This window comes from Alexandromys fortis, unplaced genomic scaffold, assembly GCF_014885135.2.
Source record: "Alexandromys fortis isolate MF-2015 unplaced genomic scaffold, M_Fortis_MF-2015_v1.1 scaffold_84, whole genome shotgun sequence".
Classification (NCBI taxonomy): Eukaryota; Metazoa; Chordata; class Mammalia; order Rodentia; family Cricetidae; genus Alexandromys; species Alexandromys fortis.
In genome coordinates this window covers 2,698,099-2,717,783 of record NW_026068017.1, presented here as the reverse complement: position 1 = coordinate 2,717,783, position 19,685 = coordinate 2,698,099, and the positions used below count along the sequence as shown (strand labels likewise).

Here is a 19,685-nt window from a genome sequence, read left to right as displayed (position 1 = left end):
GACTTCCCACAGGGCAGGGAACCCTGATTGCTCTTTGGGCTGACGAGGGAGGGGGACTTGATTGGGAGAGGGGGAGGGAAATGGGAGGCAGTGGCAGGGAAGAGACAGAAATCTTTAATAAATAAATAAATTAATTAAAAAAGTAAAAAAGATTAAATATCTCATGATGGCAAAAATCATTTCAATTTAACTGTTCACATTTAAATGTATACTGGTGCCTGTACACTTTGGGTGTCTCAAAAATCTGTCATTTCTAGTGTATTGGGGGCAGAAATCAGGATGCATATCAGAGTAAATGGACTTAGGGTGTGCGGTGGTTTGGATAAGGTGTGTTCTCAGATAAATGATCATGTGTTGAAGGTCCTGAGGGCTGTGATTTTATACTAGTTCATTCATCATTATATGAGTTCTGAGAAAGATATTGGAAACTATATTGTGCACCTTTGGAGGAACTGGGTCACTGGAGGCATGACCTATAATAGAATATCTTGCAGGGGATTCCTGCCTCTTTCTTCTCCTCTTCTCTCCTCTGTCCCTCTTCCTCGTCTGTTCTCCTTCTCTTCACCTTTTCCTGCTCCTTTCCCCCCACTTGCTCTCACTCTAACTCTAACCACCTGTTTTAGATCTAGCAAAAGCCACATAACTGATCTGACTATTTCATGACACCAAGAATTAATGACAACACACCTTCCCCACTCAGTCCCTTTCTTCAACCTTTGGGGTATCTGTACCTAAATGAATTTTACCTGGTTTCAGCAAGGCTTCCCATACGAGATTGCTATGTTTCTTGTCTCTGATTTGGAGCTTAACCCCTGAACCCAAGTGTCCAATGTAGATCTCAGAGAAGAGCTGATATTCCTCAGGGTTCCGGTAGCACAGCTCCAGTTCCTGGAGAGAGAGTGAGAGCGAGAATGTTGGGGGGGGGGGGGTGTGTGAAGTCTCTACTTGTGTGAACAAGGGCTTTCCACACCCCATACTTTCTTGATCTTGCATACCACATTAGACACTATTCATCTTTTGCACTGAGGTAACCCACAGCCTTTCAGTGCATATCTTTACGCAGAAGGTTGGAACATTGTGGAAGAGGACAAAGAAAAAACATAGCACCAGAAGTTAAGGAAAATTCTGCGGAACCCAGCCGGAACACTAATACTATTACTTTTCTCATCACTCTGACAAAAACCTGACAGGAAGCAATTTAAGGAAGGATTCATTTTGTTTAGTTTAGTGGTGGGAAATGTATGTAACCTGGGGCTACATTCTTGGTGGCAGGAGATTGTGGCACAGCTTGTTATATCCCAGAGGATCAGCAATTAGCTAGTTGAGGTGGGGAACAGGGTATGGCTATAACCCTTATGTCCTGCCACTAGTGGTCTGCTTCTCATGGCCAGGCCTCACGTATCTGTTTCCACAACTCTCCAAACACTAGCACTATCTGGGAATAGAGTGTTTAACATTTACACTTGTAGGAGACATTTCAGATTTAAACCATAATGAATGAGAGCTTACCTTCAAGGTATTGCTCATGCATCTTAAGCCAGGGCTTGCTGTCTATGTTAGGTTTATCCTTTCTCGGTGCCATATTGAATCAAATTCCTCAGTTAGCCAGACCTTCTGTATTCTTGTATGGTCCCTTAAATTGCTTTCCACCTATAATCTTACTCATTCAACATTCCAGTTTTTTTTTTTTTTTTTCAATCTCAGTTTGCTACAAAGCCTTATAACCTGCCCCACAGGATTCCCAAGCCTGAAGAAAAACAAACACCTATATGCTCACCTCAGGGATGATTTCCACCTTCTTGGAAGCAGAAACAGTGTAGCGGGAGCCAATATAAAGGGAGTCTAGTGGGGGTGGCTTGTGTATTCGAACAAACTGAAACCTCATTTCTTCATCATCAATTGCCTAGGGAACATTGGAGACAGTGATTTAGCAAATTTATTGTCTGTAACATCTGGTTTGAGTAAGGAAAAATGGTCGATTAGTATATTTGTGTGGGGTGGGGTGATGACACTTCCTGAACATGTTTCTGCCTTATGTTTTCTCACACAGACTATTGAATTATTGGTTTCTGTCATGTTCTTTGTGGGAACAGAGTCCCTGCCAGAGAAGAAGGGATTTGACTACATGTTGGATATGGAGCATTCCCATCCTTCTAATGTAAGACCCTAACTCAAGTAAGACCCCAACTCAAAAAGCCTGCTTGTTGCTGCTTTTAACACATGCCCTAGATATATGGCAATCAGCAATGGAAAAGTACAAAACTTGCAAAACAGCCCTGACTGCCACTTGCACCCTGACCACAGTACCCCCTGCACCACCAGCCTGCCAGGAAACTTGCACCCTGATCACAGTACCCTACCACCAGCCTGCCAAGAAACACCTGGCTCCCATGATAGGGTTTGGGGACTTTCCAGGACAGGGTTTGGGGTTTTTATGGTATTTCTGGGGAATAGAAGGAACAAATAGCTATTGGTGTGGGAGAATTGTCTGTATTCTGTCAATCATATTATAAATAAACTCTGATTGGCCAGGCAGAAAATATAGGCGGGAAAACCAGACAGGAAGTAGAAATGATATAATGAACAGGAGAATTCTGGGAAGGAGGAAGTTGATTCCTCCCACTCCTGCCCAGACCACCGAAGCAGCAGGATGTGATCTGCCTCACTGAAAAAGGTACTGAGCCACATGGCTAACATAGATCAGAAAAATGGGTTAATCAAGATGTGAGAGTTAGCCAGTGAGAGGCTAGAGCTAATGGGTCAATCAGCTTATAATTTATGGAGACCTATGTGTGATTTTCTTTGGGGCTAAACAGTTATGGGGAACCGGGCAGGACAGAAACACAAACAAGCAGGCCTGGCCCTTCATGTTACAAGCTATGGCCTAAAACTGACCCAAAATGCTAAATGCTGTATCCAATTGTTCTGTACTTTATACCCATTATTATAATGTTGTGGTTTTTGCCTATAAAAAGTTGCTGGAATTGCTGTTCGGGGTGCTCTACCTCTTTGGAGACTAGAGACACCCAGTGGCGCTATCATAATAAAGAAGTGGTGGCCTCTTGCTTCTTGCATCTGCTGGACTGGTTAATTGAGTCATGGGGCTTCTCCTTCTTGGGCTGCACCCAACTGGGCTAGGGTCTTTCACTGATAGGTCGAAAGAGGCCATAGAAGGCTATGCAAAGATAAAGGAGTATTAAAGACAGTTGGGGAAGATTCTTGTTTGAGGGGCTCAAGAGGGCAGAATCATAAATATCATCATGATTCACTTTATAGAACTGTGTATCCCCTCTAAGTAAAGATTCTCTCCAAGGGCTCACTAGCTGTATCTTAAGTTTTCTGTCAGCCCACCCTAGCCCCACATTGCTGGTCCTCAGTGTTACCTTCCGAATGGTGCAGTCATTGGGGATCAGGTAGAGATGAAGGGTGACTTCCTCGACATTGTGGTGATAGTAGATCAATGTGATGGCAGTGATAGGAATGAAGTTTTTGATGCCAGGGATCATTCTCAGTAGAACTCCCATTGGGGAAAAGCTTGGGTTTTTCAGTACTGCATAGTTCTGCTCCAGTCTGGCTGGAATTTCTAGGGCCAGCCCATGTTCTTGAAAGTGGGCCACACGGAACAAGAAGATGTCCATCTGTCTCTCTGTGAATGAAAAGATTCAAAGATGTGGATTTAGTGTTTCTCATACATGGCTTTAGAGAAACAGCACCCTGGGCTTTAGAATGACTGTGGCGGTTTGAATAAGAATGGCCTCCATAGTTGAACTGTTGGGAAGGAGTAGGAGGTGTGGCCTTATTGAGGAGGTGTGTCTCTGGGTGGCTTAGAGGTGTCACAGCTTGTGCTATTTCCAGCTTCCTTTCTCTCTCTTCCCTGAAGATAAATATGTAAGCTTTCAGCTACTGCTCCAGTGCCACACCTGCTTGCTTTCTGCCATGCTTGCTGCCATGACAGTCATGGACTCACCCTCTGAATCTTTAAGTTCAAATAAAATATTTTTTCTATAAGTTCCTTGGTCATGATGTCTTTTTAACATTTACTTACTTTTTGATGTTTATGAGAAGCAAACTGTGAACCAAAATATTAAATTTTAAAAATTATTCCCGAATGAGAGCATAGAAGATCAACAAAACATTTCCATAGTATTGATTCACAATGCCAGGGATATGAGTGTGACCTTCTGCTAGAGGTGATTCATGTGGACTGTCTCTCATTGGAGCAGCCTTGTCTTTGGCCCTGGCTAGCTGCTCAAGGAGGCATTTACAGTGTAGTGGAGATTCTTGATGGTCTCATTCATAATGTTATAAGAATACAGCCACAGAGCCATTGTCAGAAACTTTACACCCATCAGGTTCTATGAAATGCTTCCATCATTAGCCTCTGTATCTTGGGAATGGTAGTATCTACTAATGTCTTTGTTGCAGGATGGAATTTGCTGTTATGAAAGAGACCCGAGGGTATCTACCTTTGTCCACTGAAGATAAACCTGGATGATCCCATGAATGGTTAATATCAAATGTGAGCTTGATGAAATCTAGAATGACCTTGGATGCAGGCCTCAGGGTACAATAGAAAGAGATTATCTTGACTGGAATAATTGATTTTGAAGGACTTACACACTGTGGGATCCATGGACCAGGATCCAGTGCTATGTTAAGTGAAAAAGGCCACACGAGCAGAAGCACTCACTGTTCTCTGCTCCCACAATTTACCAGGCACCAAAAATTGCTTCTTCTTAGACTTTCAAGTAGGATGAACTGTTTCTTTTAAATGTGAGGCAAAATAAATCTTTTCTCTTAAGATTTCTTTGGTCAGGTATTTTATTTGTGCTACTGGACATGGAAGTTGGATAGAAAATTGATATCCGCAGTTGGGTCATTGCTATAATAAACCTGATCATATTGTCCTTAGGCCTTTGGAACTGTTTTGTGGTTAGAATGTGGAAGAGTTTGGTACTTAGGAATTGAAAAGCCCGACCATGTTGAGAACAGAGTTTACTTCTATATCCTGGTGAAAGCAGGGAAGACAAGAATGCTGAGAGAGACAGTGGAGATCAGTCCCTGAGGTTTCAGAGGAGTAGCAAAGTTTCTATTGGGAACTTTAAAAGGATCCATTAATGTGACAGTTTGGCCAAGAATCTAGTTTCATTGTGTAAATGCCCTGAATGTGAGTAAAGCTGAATTTACAGAGAAAAGATGAATTTGACAGAAAAGTACCAAGACAGGAAACATATCCCATACCACCCTCAGTCCTTAGGGAAAGTAGAACAAACTAACCGCTCTTTAGAAAATACTCTTGTTAAGATGTCACAGGAACTTCACCTTGAGTGGGTAAAGCTCCTTGGCTCTTCTCAGACAACCCCTTTCCACCTCACCCTTTGAATTCATGTATGGGTGACCCCAGCCTCTCACCTACACCCTAACCTGATTGGTTACCTTTGGGATCCACAAAGTGAGGGAGGTACACAACAGCCACAGCTCCCTGCTCAGCCTTGATGTCAAACAGAGGCCCAGCTGCAATGTGACTGTGATGTAAGGGGGTCTGGTCCAGGTGTTGGCTCCAGGCACAGAATTCAATCTCGATGGCCACTGCCCTCTTCACAACAAAGGAGAGTCCAATGTTGGGACAGTGGTAGGAACCAGGCACAGGGAACTGAACTCTAGAAGGGGGCGAGGCAGACACCAGTGAACGTAAATGCTGCTCATCTGCTGGATGAGGCAGTGCAGGGCTGGGGACACAACACATACCATATCACTCTGAGTTCTGGTTCCTCTGCTGTCTCTATATGGATCCCTGACAAAGTCATTTAACCCCCAAATCTGTTTGCTCATCTGTACATAGGGGTAACAACAGCACAATCTTATAGACTTGTGAGTATTGAGTGATCTAGAACAAACCTACGGGTAACACACACCTAGGGCAGTTAGCTGTTCTTGTGATAATAATGAGGGTGACAAAATAGGTGTGTTGTGTATGTGTGTGTTTCTGAGGCTCAAATTAGGACCTGGTGTACACTTGGCAAGGACTCTACCACTGAGGTACATTTTCAGTTTTTGATGTTTATATTCTTAAAGATTTTATTTCCCCAAAATAAGATTCCATCAGTTAGTATTAGTGACTAATCTTGGCCCTGACACAATGCTTTACCAAGATCTTCAGTGCTTTTCTCAAGGCTTCCCATTTGGTAACTAGTGGACAAGTGTCAGTTTCTGTGGGAGGACATTAAAGTGACAGTTTCTCTAGCTGAGACAGTGACTATTACAGAATTGGAGGAGGATACAAGTTATGGAGGACACCATTACTGTGGATATAGTCACCCATTACTCATAGGACTATGATCCCTTGGAGGACAGGACTGCTGTATGCATCCTCATGGTCTCAGCTCCCAGTGGATTCATGGCACACAGTGGTTGTTAGTGAAGAAGGAGTACAGAGACTACAGGGGTTGGAGGGAAATCCAAGACAGAAGAAACCAAATATAATGATGGCAGGGATGCTGCTTATAGCACGAATAAAATAACCAGCAGAAAGTCCATGTTTCAAATCATGAGCCAAGTTGAGCACAGATGTTTAGATGAAATGGACTCCCATCAGCTCTATTCATGTGATAATGGTGTGCTGGTTATGGAAGATGAGATTCTATCTTAACTGTGGGGTAGGCAGAGTGAAATGTTTGTGGGTGAAGTCACCTGATGTCCTGGACTCACACTACTGTGACAGTGATGACAAAGGAGGAATGTGAGTAGTTGAAACGAACTTGGGAAAATGGTTGTTCGAACTGAGTTATTAGATAGGGAAGTTCTTGTGCTCTTCAGTTTTGTAAATGTTTGAAAATTTCATGCTAAAGTCCCCTATTTTTATAACAGCCCAAACTTCTTACTCCCATCCAGACATTGATACCTGCATTGGTGAGGGGAGGAGAGTACACAGTAGAGACCAGGTGAAAAGTGTGGAAAGTGTGCTGGGGAAAGTCACCTTTTCCAGGCAGGGCTCACTCACCTGTATAGGTTCCTCTCTCTGTCAATCACCTCTGTAGTCACAGGCCCTGTAGGACCCCAGAAGTCATCTTCAGTCCCCAGTGGTTCCATGCACTCATGTCCTGGAGAGACAGGAGAAGTTGGGTGGAAGGTCATTAGTGATGCAAATTATGAACATCCCTCCTCTAGGACAGGCCAGACAGAGGTCACCCTTTGTTGTCCAGGCTCATCTCCAGAGCTTTCTCTAGTGTTGGACCATGGCTAAACTCTTTTCCAGGTTCTCTGGCCTAGGCTTTAGCAGGAAGTGCAGTTCCAGTTTTTATTGCTGTTCCTCAGGCTACCTACATGCTTTTCATTTATACATATACATTTGGTTTTATTGTTTTCATACTCTTCTCTTTTGACCAACCATAACATCTGCTCTTACACCAGCTCCTGTGTTTTATTTCCTTCTTTTCTTTTCTTTTCTTTTCTTTTCTTTTCTTTTCTTTTCTTTTCTTTTCTTTTCTTTTCCCTTCCTTCCTTCCTTCCTTCCTTCCTTCCTTTCTTTCTTTCTTTCTTTCTTTCTTTCTTTCTTTCTTTCCTTCCTTCCTTCCTTCCTTCCTTCCTTTCTTTCTTTCTTTTCCTTTTATTTTCTTTTTTCTTTTTTTGACGGTGTTCTTTCATGCCTGCCCTGGAACCAGCTCTTGTAACTCACAGAGATCTGCCTTCCTCTGCCTCTTGAGTGCTGAGATTAAAGGCTTGTGCCACCACCACCCAGCCTTTCTTTTTTTATATATATTTACTTTTTAAAATTCATTTTACATACCAACAACAGTTTCCCTCCCTTCTTTCCCCTACTCTCCCACCTCTCCCCAACCCACCCCAATCTGCTCTTCAGAATGTGTAAGGCCTCTTATGGGTGTCAACAAAATCTGGCACATTCAAATGAGGCAGGACCAAATTCCCCTATCCCCCACTCATCAAGACTGAACAAGGCATCTCACTGTATGGAATAATCTTCAAATAGCCAGTTCATGCACTAGGGATATATCCTGGTCCCACTGTCAGGGATCCCACAAGCAGACCAGGCTACAAAACTGTAGCCCACATGCAGAGGGCCTAGTTTGGTCTCACGCAGGCTTCCCAGCTTTTAGTCTAGAGCCCATGAGCTCCTGCAAGTTCAGGTCAACTGTCTCTGTGGGTTCCCTGTCATGATCTTGATCCCACCTGCACATACAATCCTTCCTTCATCTCTTCAGCTGAACTCCCATAGCTCAGCCTGGTGCTTTGATGTGGACCTTTGCATGTGCTTTCATCAGTTATGGAATGAAGGTTTTATGATGACAGTTATGGTAGTTACCAATCTGATGACAGGAGAAGGCCAGTTTAGGCAAGCTCTCCACTATTGCTAGGAGTCTTCACTTGGGTCATCCTTGTGGTCTCCTGGGAAATTCCCTAGCATCAGATTTCTCCCTAACCCCATAATGTCTCCCTCTATCAGGACATCTCTTTCCTTGCTTTCCCACACTATTCCTCCACCAACTCGACCATCTTGTTCCCCCATGTTCTCATCCCCCATCTCCTCCCCTTTACCATCCCCAGGCCCCAATTTACTTGGGAGGTCTCATGTATTTCCCCTTCCCAGGGTGATTCATGTTTTCCTCTTAGGGTCCTCCTTGTTACCTAGCTTCTCTGGAGCTGTGGATTGTGGTCTGTTTATCATTTGCTTTATATCTAGTATCCACTTATGAGTGAATACATGCTATGTTTTCTTTTTGGGTGTGCATTACCTCACTCCAGAATGATTTTTTTTACTTCCATCCATTTGACCACAAATTTCATGATGTCATTGTTTTTTTCAGCTGAGTAATACTCCTTTGTGTGAATGTATCATATCTTCTTTATCCATTCTTGGTCGAGGGGCATCTAGGTTGTTTACAGGTTCTAATTATTATGAATAATGATGCTATGACCATAATTGAGCAAGTGCCCTTGTGGTATGATTGAGCATCCTTTGGTATATGCCCAAGAATGGTAAAGCTGAGTCTTGAGGCATATTGAGTCCCAATTTTCTGAGAAATCACCATACTGATTTCCAAAGTGACTGTATAAGTTTGCATTCCCACTAGCAGTGGAGGAACGATCCCCTTAATCTACATCCTCTTCAATATAGGCTGTCATTAGTGTTTTTGGTCTTAGCCATTCCTACAGGTGTAAGATGGTATCTCAGGGTCATTTTGATTTGCATTTCCATGATGACTAAGAATGTTGAGCATTTCCTTAAATGTCTTTTGACCATTTGAGATCCTTCTGTTGAGAATTCTCTGTTTAGATCTGTGCTCCATTTTTTAATTGGATTATTTGGTATTTTCATGTCTAGTTTCTTGAGTTCTTTATATATTTTGGAGATCAGCTCTCAGTCAGATATGGGGTTGATGAAGATCTTTTCATATTCTGTAGGGTGCTGAATTGTCTTATTTACCATGCATTTTGCCTTATAGAAGCTTCTTGGTTTCTGGAGGTTCCATTTATTGATTGTTGCTCTCAGTGTCTGTGCTGCTTGTGCTATATTTAGAAAGTGGTTTCCTGTGCCCATGCATTCAAGGCTACTTCCCACTTTCTCTTTTACCAGGTTCAGTCTACCTGGATTTAGGTTTAGGTCTTTGATCTGCTTGAACTTGAGTTTTGTGCCTGGGGATAGATATGGTTCTATTTGCAATCTTCTACATGTTGACATTTAGTTATGGCAATACCATTTGTTAAAGATGCTTTCTATTTTTCATTGTAATATTTTGTTTCTTTGTTAAAAATCATGTATTCATATGTGTATGGGTTAATATCAGGATCTTCAATTTGATTCCATTGGTTCATGTGTCTGTTATTATGCTAATATCAAGCTGTTTTTATGACTATGGTTCTATAGTAGAACTTGAAGTCAGGGATGGTGATGCCTCCAGAAGTTCCTTTATTGAACAGGATTGTTTTGCCTATCCTGGGTTTTTTTGTTTTTCCATATGAAGTTGAGTATTATTCTTTTGAGGACTGTGAAGAATTGTGTTGGGATTTTGATGGGGATTGCTTTGAACCCTTAGATTGCTTTTGGTAGGATTATCATTTTTTAACTATGCTGATCCTACCTATCCAAGAGTATGGGAGATTTTTCCATTTTTGATATCTTCTTCAATTTCTTTCTGGAAAGACTTAAGGTTCTTGTCTTATAGATCTTTCACTTGTTTAGTTAGTGTTACCTCAAGATATTTTATGTTATTTGTGGCTGTTTTAAAGGGTGATATTTCTCTGATTTCTTTCTCGGCCCATTTACCATCTTTATATAGGAGGGCTACTGATATTTTTTGATAATTTTGTGTCCTGCCACTTTACTGAAGGTACTTATCAGCTGTAGGAGTTCTCTGGTAGAATTCTTGGGCCACTTATGTATACTATTAAATCATCTGAAAAAGTTTTGTGATGGAGGTGGGTCTTGTATCTTATCTGTTGATTTCATTGGTTAATAATAAAGAAACTGCCTCGGCCCTCATAGGACAGAAAATTAGGTAGGCGGAGTAGACAGAAGAGAATTCTGGGAGAAAGAAGCTTAGTGGAAGAGTCGCCATGGTTCTCCCACTCCAGACAGACGCAGGTTAAGATCCTCCCTGGTAAGCCAGCTCGTGGGCTACACAGAATATTAGAAATGGGTTAGAACAATATGTAAGAGCTAGCCAATAAGAAGCTGGACCTAGCCGGGCCAGGCAGTGTTTAATAGAATACAGTTTCCGTGTAATTATTTCTGGGCATAAGCTAGCAATGCTGGCGGCCGGGTGCCGGGGACGCAAGCCCTGCCGCCCTTATTTCAACAGTTTTGACTTTTTCCTTTCCAGTTTTTAATCACCTTGATCTCCTTTTGTTGTCTTATTGCTCTAGTTAGAACTTTAAGTACTATATTGGGTAGGTATGGAGAAAGTAGACAGCTTTGTCTTGTTCCTGATTTTAGTGGAATCTCTTTGGGTTTCTCTCCATTTACTTTGAAGCTGGCTTTTGATTTGTTGTACATGCCTTTATTATGTTTAGGTATTTTCTTTGTATCCCTAATTTCTCTAAGACCTTTATTATAAAGGGATATTGAATTTTGTTGAAGGCTTTTTCAACATCTAATGAGATGATGCTGTGGGTTTTTTCAGTTTGTTTATATGGTGGATTACATTAGCAGATGTTTTAATGTTTAACCATCCCTTTCTAACTAGTCCATAAGCACTGAGTTTCCCAGCATGTCTCAAGTGCGTATGTTGAGACCAGAACATAACTCAAAACATAGGTGAGCATAGATAGACATTTTAATCCCAGGCCATAGCAACCCAGAGTGAAACACAGAACCCTGATATAGAGCCTTATGCAAAATATTTGAGTAAGGGGCATCAGCAGCCCCCAAGGCTGGGAAAGAAGGAAGCAGTATTCCCTCCTGTTTCTAGGTGTGGAATGCCTTGCAAGGACTGTTACTCCTATTGGAAAGCCTCTCCTGTTCCATATCAGAGATAGAGGGATAGAAATGATGACTATTTCCAAATCATCTATTGCAGGTAGTGTTCTCCCCCAAGGGATGCTGTACCAATAAAATCTCAATATTATCTTTTCCTTAACAAAATCTGCAAAATGACAACACGAGTTGACATGCTAATGTGGATGGAAAAAATCTGAAAATGCCCCACTTCTAAATGAAGAGTTATAGGCAATTAATAGCTGATAGAAGAGGGATAAAAATCAGTCTTCTTGAGGAATAGTTTCCTGATAGGTTGTCTAGTTGGACTCAATAGGTTATTTAATGGACTGAAGTTGTGTAAATGTCCATGTATTTAACAATAGTATTTAAGAACAGGTCATAAATTTGAAAGAGTTTGTTGGTGGGACAGAGGAGTTATTAGAGTAGGCAGACTTATGGTTGGAAATGATATACATATAGTGCTTGTGCATTAAATTCTAAAATAAAATTAAATTTAAAGAGAAAGAAATGATGACTTCCTCCCACAGATACCTCTTCATCTGCCAATCATGATGCTCTGAATCTATCCTTTACATACCCAACTGTAGTCTCTGCTGCATGAATGTGATCAGGTTGGCACTCATTTCTTCTCCATCTGGATTCTTAGTAGGGTCCATCACATGTGGATTCCTAAAGAAAAAGGTTTTCTTTCCCTCAGATGTCAGGGCAACCAGGACTTTGTTCATAATATTTTCACATAAAATCCAACTCATCTGAATTCAAACTCAGTACCATGCATCTTAGCTAGGCCAGAACTCTATGAAGGCCCCTATCCTCCTGAGCATCTATGCCCTAACCTGAGATCATCTCAATTCCTCTTTCTTCTAATTTGATTGTGTTCCCAAATGTTTACTCATTAGAATGTTAATCCCCAATGTCACAGTGCTGACAGGATGATGGATAAGACACAGTGAGGTCATACGTGCTCTGCTGTCATGAAGGGGTTAATAAGTAGATTCCTGTGCCCTGGCAGGACTTGTCACAAAAGCCAGCTTGACTTGGCCTTTCACTTTCAGACAGTTGCACAGTCAGATGGAACAGGAAGAAGGATTCTCTCGATATACAGTCCACGCCCTTTCCCTCCCCTGTGTTCAAAACTGAAATAACCTTAATTCTATACGTTTAGTGTCCAGTGTCAGACACTGTGTTACAGCTGCACAAAAAAAAAAATAATTACTCACCCTGAATTCCAATCACCTAGACAGGATCTTCTAAATCTCTCTCCTTTCTGTTCTCTACTCTTCTCTTCCACAGACTCCATCCTTGTCCCAGGATGGAGTGAGCATTGTTCTGAACCTCTCTACCATCCTCTGGCAGGCATCCCTGCTTCAGGTCTGGTCCCTTCTAGCACATTTTCTACATAGTACCTGACCATAAAAAATTGGTAGAGATGCCCCTTCATGACTGGGTTGTCTCTCATTTCCTCTGGGGAGAAACAGAAGGTTCTTAGGGTGGTTCATAGTTCTTTCTGTGGCCCCCGTCCCTCTCCAGGCCTTCTTATGTCACCCTTTCCTGCTCAAATCTAGACCAGTGGCTTTCAAATCACTGTGTTAAAATGTCACCTGGACAGGATGCTAAGTCAGAAAGCTCACTGAAGGAAGCTGCCACACCTGAGATTCTGAGTCAGCAGGGATGGAGTGGGGTCTGAGCACCTGCATTTCTGTGGAGCTCCCTGGGGATGATGAGGCAGAACAGATGGTCTCATACATGGTGTCTTGTCTCTTAGTGGAGCTGCTCTCTCTGCTTCCTTATCCTCTGTGTCTGACTGGAATTTTCTTCTTGTATCAACTCCACATTTCTCATCTTTGAGATCTCACCTCAGTTTTGAATGAGGTCAGACAGACCATTGCTACACTCATAGGTTCCCAGGTACAATTCTGTAGATACTGAGGAACAAGTGTCCCTTCACTGCTGGTATCTAGTGATAACAAATGGTGTGTCTGTCTGCCTTGCTCACTGATATGCCCTCAGACCCCAAAACAGTGTATGATGCACAGTGTGTTTTGCACAAATGTTCACTCAATGAATGGATGACCATTCTATGTCTATAGAACCCTAGGTCTCACATGTGGCAGGACAGCTAGGAACTTTAGGAAGAAGGAATTCATGGTCACGAACTGAAATTGAATAAACAGGGACAACATGGGACTTTAGCAGAGGTTGTGGGATGGAAAATGACTTTCCTCTCCTAAGGTCCTAAATTCCGTAGTATCAGTGTGTGTGTGTGTGTGTGTGTGTGTGTGTGTGTGTGTGTGTGTTCTTGTGTGTGGCATGAACATAATCCTGTGTGTGTCTGATCATTAGGGTTAGTATAGTGATATATAGTGATACTCATAGGGTTTTTTTTTTCTAAGAGATTTTTTTTGTGTGTTTTTCTTAAGAGTGGTTTCTGCTTTCATTGTTCCTGTGGTTTGGGTTTACAGATGACTACCATTGTCATTATGGCTGTGCGCAGAGAAGTTACCATTTATTCACATTCATATCCTATTTTTCAGATGGAAGAACTTATATAAGCATGTAATATGATTCTATTTTTTTTTCCAAAATTAAAAAAAATACAACTTCCTAATACACAGAACCCTTCCTCACTTTTGCTGTGGTTTCCTGGTTTCTTCCTGGCTCTGCTTTTCTTTCTCATCACCTCAATCTTCTTTTCCCACCCCTCAGTTCTGAAACAGCCACATATAGGGCAGGTTGATCAGAGAGACTTCTATGTCCAGCCCTTACCATATGCTCAAGATACACAGCTTTGGATTCTTTGCCTCCAGGGCCCTGAGGTTCATGATCACCTGGTCACTGAGATGGGCCTGGTCCAGCCTGAAAGTACAAGAGGAGACTGTTTCTTCTGGGATCCAGCACAGGACCACGAGGCCCCAGGGTCCAGGATTCTGGACTCTGTAGATTGAGCCAATAAGAAATCTTATTAAGGCTTATTCTTGAGCCAAAATCAGGATGATAGACAGAGAGCCCAGGATGAACAGAGAGAAATTTTTCCATGATAAATTCTAGGTGGGGCTTGGTCAGTGTGCAGGGAGATCTGAAGTAAGGATGAAGACCTTTGGAATGTTCCAGAGATAAAAGGAGGGCCTGGCCCTTTATACCCCTCCCACACAAGTCTGGAAACAGAGTGTCCTGGGGAAGATAACATGGTCAGAGATGAGGGGATTTTGTTGACAAAGGGCCACAGAGTAGCCATCAGCTATTCCCAGTGGCTGGAGGTCATGACCATAATACTAAAGGGATTCTGGACAGAGGACAAGAAGTTCCTGTGGTGAAACACAATGACCCTTGAGGGCTCCCATCCTTATTTGTTTAGGGCTTTTTCCAACTCTACTTTTGTCTGGGCTGCTGTCTCCTGGCTGACCCAAACAAGATCCATTTCTCCTTCAGAGAACATTATACTTTCACAATACTGTTGACTCCACAGCATTCAGTACAAATTGTCAATAAAGTCATGGGCTAATGGGTAATCCCTGTCAGTCTATTTCTACCTAGCTTCAGCAGGATGGAGCTACTGTGGAACAATGGTCTTGTACCCTGTGACTTGTGTTTTAATAAAATGCTGCCAGTAGCCAGGCAGGAAGTAGAGGTGGGGCAATGAGAATAGGAGAATTCTGAGAGGAGGAAATCCTGAGTCTGCAGTTGTCATGGAGGAAGTCAGACACAGAGGAAGCAAGATGAGAATGCTCCGCTGATAAAACATACCAAGCCACGTGGCTAACACAGACAAGAATTATGGGTTAATATAAGCTATAAGAGTTAATAAGAAGCCTGAACAAAATAGCCCAATCAGTTTATGATTCATACAGACCTTTGTGTGTTTCTTTGGGACTGAATGGCTGCTGAACCGAAATGGGACAGAAACCTCTGTCAACACGGAGCCATGTGTGTTCGTGATTGTATGTCTAAGGTCTGGACCAGTGCTTCGCACACACAGGAGCCCTGATAAGGATGCACGCATGGATCCTTGAATGAATAAATGATTGAAGCACTGTCCTGGAGGAAGGCAAACCTGGGAGTCTTCCAGGATATACAGCCTTGCTAATACATATGATTCCACTGTGCCCAGCTACCTACCTGGTGTTACCTTCTCTTTTACAGATACACATTTTGTGTCATTGCAATCCATGAGGTAGGTATGGCATTCCATTTAATAGGTGAGGAATCTGAGTTTTAAAGAAGGCAGTAACTTGCTAAAGTCACTGGTCATGAGCCAAGCTGACTATGCTGACTATGAATTATCTGTCCCTTTTCTATTCTATATCTTGTCATCTAATAATGCACCTGTGTCCCACCCCTTGACTTCTGCCCAGAAGGAATCCAAGGATCTTACTTACCACAGGATTTTAAGGTTGCAGACAGGATTCCTGAGCCCCTTACACAACAGCCTCACACCATGGTCACCCAAGTCATTCAGCTGCAGGTCTAGCTCAGTCAGGCTGGAACTGGCACTGAGCAATGATGCCAGCACCCCACAGTTGCTGGATGTGAGGCCACAGTTGACAAGCCTGCATGGGAGATACTCACCATCAGCTTCTCCTCGACTCATTGCTCTTGGGAACAGAGTTCAGATATCCTTTTGTGAGCCCTGACACATTGCGTGATCAGTACTTAGCCCTCTGGAGTGCCTTTTCTAGTCTGGGTGCATAATTCCATGCTTCCCACAGCTGAGCTGCAGAATCATAGAGCACAGGTTGAGACCCACTGCTCTGCTGTGACTGGCCATGACAGAGCTCCTCTAACCCCAGGAAAACTAACTGGTGTATTTCAAGAGCCATCTGATATGTCATTCACCAGCCATAGAATAGGACATGATCTCATTAGTCATGTGAAATCTTAGTAAAGATTGAGTCCATAGAAACAGAGCAGAAGGCTGGTTATAAGGGCAGAGAGCAGGAGGAAGTGGGGATGCCATTCCCCTGCCTGGAGCTTTCTTTCCCTCTGCTTCATTTAGCCTCCTCCTCTGTGTTCTTCTGCTCTCCTGCAGCCCTTTCCTCAGGATGTTTGTCCCACTGGAGCCCTCATGGGCCTGCTGTTAGCAATAGCTGGTGGGGCTCCCTGATGAATATCAGTATTTTACGACTCCAAGAATATATTTGTTTATCGTAACAAGTCTGTCATCTGTCACAGCTGTGGTCAAGAGGGTTTAATGAATATTTGATGATACTTAGCTTCACCCTAGATACATCTTTTTCCTTTGTTCTCTTGCCATTCATCCGTGCTTCAGGGTACAGCCCAGGCCAAACTCACCACAATATCCTTAGTTTACACGTAGGGCATCTCAGTGTCCTACAAAGGCTCCTCAGTGCTAAGTAACTCAGTGGGTTTCCACTTAGGTCGAGCTTCTGCAGACTTCCTGTGAACTCAAGAGTGGAGAAGAGAACCTGCCAACTAGAGTTAGTGATTGGGGTCCACCTGGACCTGAGGGAGAGAGAGATATAGAAAAAAAAGAGAGAGAGAGGACATGAGGGAAGTGAATTGTGTGTGGATGTTCTAAGGTGCGCAAACCCCACACAGCAGGTTAGGTTTCTATCTGCCTGAGCACAAGGTGTCAATATGTCATCCCCAGGATTTACCAGCTTTTATTTGCTCTTTTTCTCCAACATCTGGATCCTCTTCTCTGCGTGGTTCCTCATCTACATCCTTATATCATAGCATGCTGTGTGCTTATTTTGTGTGTCTGTTTCTGACTAGTCTAGGTGTCCCACAGGGTGTGAACAAGTGCTTGGCATCTTTTCTTTTTAATCTATAGTACCTAGCACAGGGTCTGGTGTAATGGAGTACCTTGGTAATTCAGACAGCCTCTTTGTTTTAGTGTGAATAAAACTTATTTCTTTTGGAACTGCATTCTAGAGTTTCATAAATGAAAACTGGAAAGAGGAGGTGAGAAGAGAGCTCAGGAGAAATGATTGAGTGTGACTCTGTGGTGGGATGTTGAACATGATCATAAAATCTATAAATGTGCTGGTTCATGTGATCTCTATATCTTTCCAAGAGAAGCAGGAAGAGGAGAGATAGATAGATAGATAGATAGATAGATAGATAGATAGATAGACAGACAGAGATGGAGAGACACAGTCACACACAGAGAGACAGAGCATCTTAGACAGAGAGAAAAATTGACAGAGAGGTAAATTCACAGACACACAGAGTGAGATAGACAGATGCACATAGAACGACAGACAGAGACAGAAAGAGAAGAAAGAGAGAAATAGAGATATTAATGTCAGAAACCAAGCATACAAAGGCAGGAGAACCCTGAATTTTAAACCAGCCTAAGCTACAAACTGCAAGAGGCTGGAAGTAGCTTTGTGTCTGGTGTGTGCAACATTTGACCTTAACATGGCAAACAAAACAGTGTAACAAAATCAAAACCTCAAGTTATAAGACTGAGATTAGAGATGACCAGCTTTGATTGAAACAAAAAGTATAGGCTGTTCTCTTTTAACTTTACAAAACCAGCTGCCAATGAGAAGGTAAAAGCAGGGAAGTCCATCCTAATCATATAAAATAAGAGTCAGTGAGGAGGTCATCCTAATGAAGACAATGTATGTTTGTATGCTTGCTTGTCTGTATGTACTCTATGCATGCAGAAACCTACAAAGGCTTAAAGCAGGGCATCAGATCCTTTGGGACTTTAGATAAAGGTGGTGAGCCATCTGATGTGGGTGCTAGGAATGGATCCACATCCACACCCTCTGAAAGATTTTTAAGATCTCTACCATGGAACTACCAAAAGATGGTAGTTTTGATGCATGCTTAGCATTTACACTGACTGAAAGTGGAACTTCAGAATGTGCTATTCACAAAACGAGGCACCATTATGAGCCACCTGCACTAAAGTTTCACACTGTGGTAGTTTGAAAGAAAATGACCTCCAAAGGGAGCAGCAATATTAGGAGGTATAGTCTTATTCTAGTAGGTTTGGTCTTACAGGAGGAAGTGTGTCACTGCGGGGGTGGGCTCTGAGGTCTCATATGTATTCAAGCCGTGTCTAGTGAGACAGGCTATTTTCAGTTGCTGCATATCAATATGTAGCAGCTACCTCTCCAACACCATGTTTTCCTGTGCACCATGTCCCACCATGATGATAATGGACTGAACCTCTGAACTTTAGTCAACTCACCATAGTTAAATGTTTTCTTTGAATGAGTTGCCACGGTCATGTTATATCTTTACAGAAATAGAAACCCCAACTAAGACACTTACCTGCCACTTTCAATTCCTTGACTATCAGGAGCCTCCACCCCTGTTTGTTTACTGTGAAATAACCTCCTCACTGACTTCCTTGCCTTTACCTTCTCATTAGCAGCTGAAACATCACTGTCTCCTATACAGTTGTCCCCAGGCTCTTAAGGCCACTTTCCTTTTCAAGCAGGCTGGTTTTCTTTGTTTCTCTTGCCTTATCTGGCCTCTGTCTCTGGACATACTCAGAATTCTTAATGCTGTTCTCTTTGAGAAATGGAATTCTAGTTGATATAAATTTTTGTTTTGGTGATTTGTATATCCTCACTTTTCTACATCAAGTGTGTTTTTATTAGTCCATCCTAATCATATAAAATAAGAGTCATTTATACACATATCAAACAACTTCCTATATGTGTGTAAAACAGTTTGATTATGTTTGTTCTCTTTTACCACTTTCTCTTCCTTTCTTTATCCTCTTCCTGTTCTCTAACCTTTGCTCCAGTACTTTTTTTTATTGTTTGGGCTCTTGCTGTATTGATCAGATTGGTGACAAAGTCCTCAACTCTAGATAACTAGCATGTTTGATGTGGGAGTGTCATATATCAATCTGTTGATTTCATTGGCTGAGCAATAAAGAAACTGCTGGTCCTGATAGGTTAAAAGATAGGTGGGCAGAATAAACAGGATAGGATGCTGGGCGGAAGAGGAAGTGAGGTCAGACTCTGCTCTGCTCCCGGAGAGACCTGACAGCTCTGCGCTCTGGAGCAGAGACACCATGATGGAAGGAGGCTAGAATCTTCCCGGTAAGCGCACCTTGGGTAAGCTTACACACATCATTAGAAATGGGCTAGTCCAGGTGCGAGAATTAGCCTGTAAGGGCTAGAATTCAGGGGCCAAGCAGTTCTCAAATGAATACAGTTTGTGTGTTGTTATTTCGGGCATGAGCTAGCCAAGCGGCCGGGGTGTTGGGGACGCAGCCCCGCCGCCGCTTCTTATTTCAACA

General features: G+C 42.5%; 1 protein-coding gene across 1 annotated transcript in view; it reads right to left on the bottom strand.

The window, feature by feature from the left end:
• LOC126513956 (NACHT, LRR and PYD domains-containing protein 1a-like) overlaps window positions 1–19,685 on the bottom strand; it is a 123,839-nt gene that overhangs the window by 52,440 nt on the left and 51,714 nt on the right. Inside the window, exons 5-13 of the mRNA XM_050162583.1 lie at window positions 16,745–16,915; window positions 15,832–16,002; window positions 14,222–14,311; window positions 12,033–12,124; window positions 7,001–7,100; window positions 5,437–5,660; window positions 3,384–3,646; window positions 1,778–1,903; window positions 747–888 (exon numbers count right to left, since the gene is read on the bottom strand). Coding sequence (XP_050018540.1) covers window positions 747–888; window positions 1,778–1,903; window positions 3,384–3,646; window positions 5,437–5,660; window positions 7,001–7,100; window positions 12,033–12,124; window positions 14,222–14,311; window positions 15,832–16,002; window positions 16,745–16,915 — 1,379 coding nt within the window. The remainder of the gene's footprint in view (window positions 1–746; window positions 889–1,777; window positions 1,904–3,383; window positions 3,647–5,436; window positions 5,661–7,000; window positions 7,101–12,032; window positions 12,125–14,221; window positions 14,312–15,831; window positions 16,003–16,744; window positions 16,916–19,685) is intronic.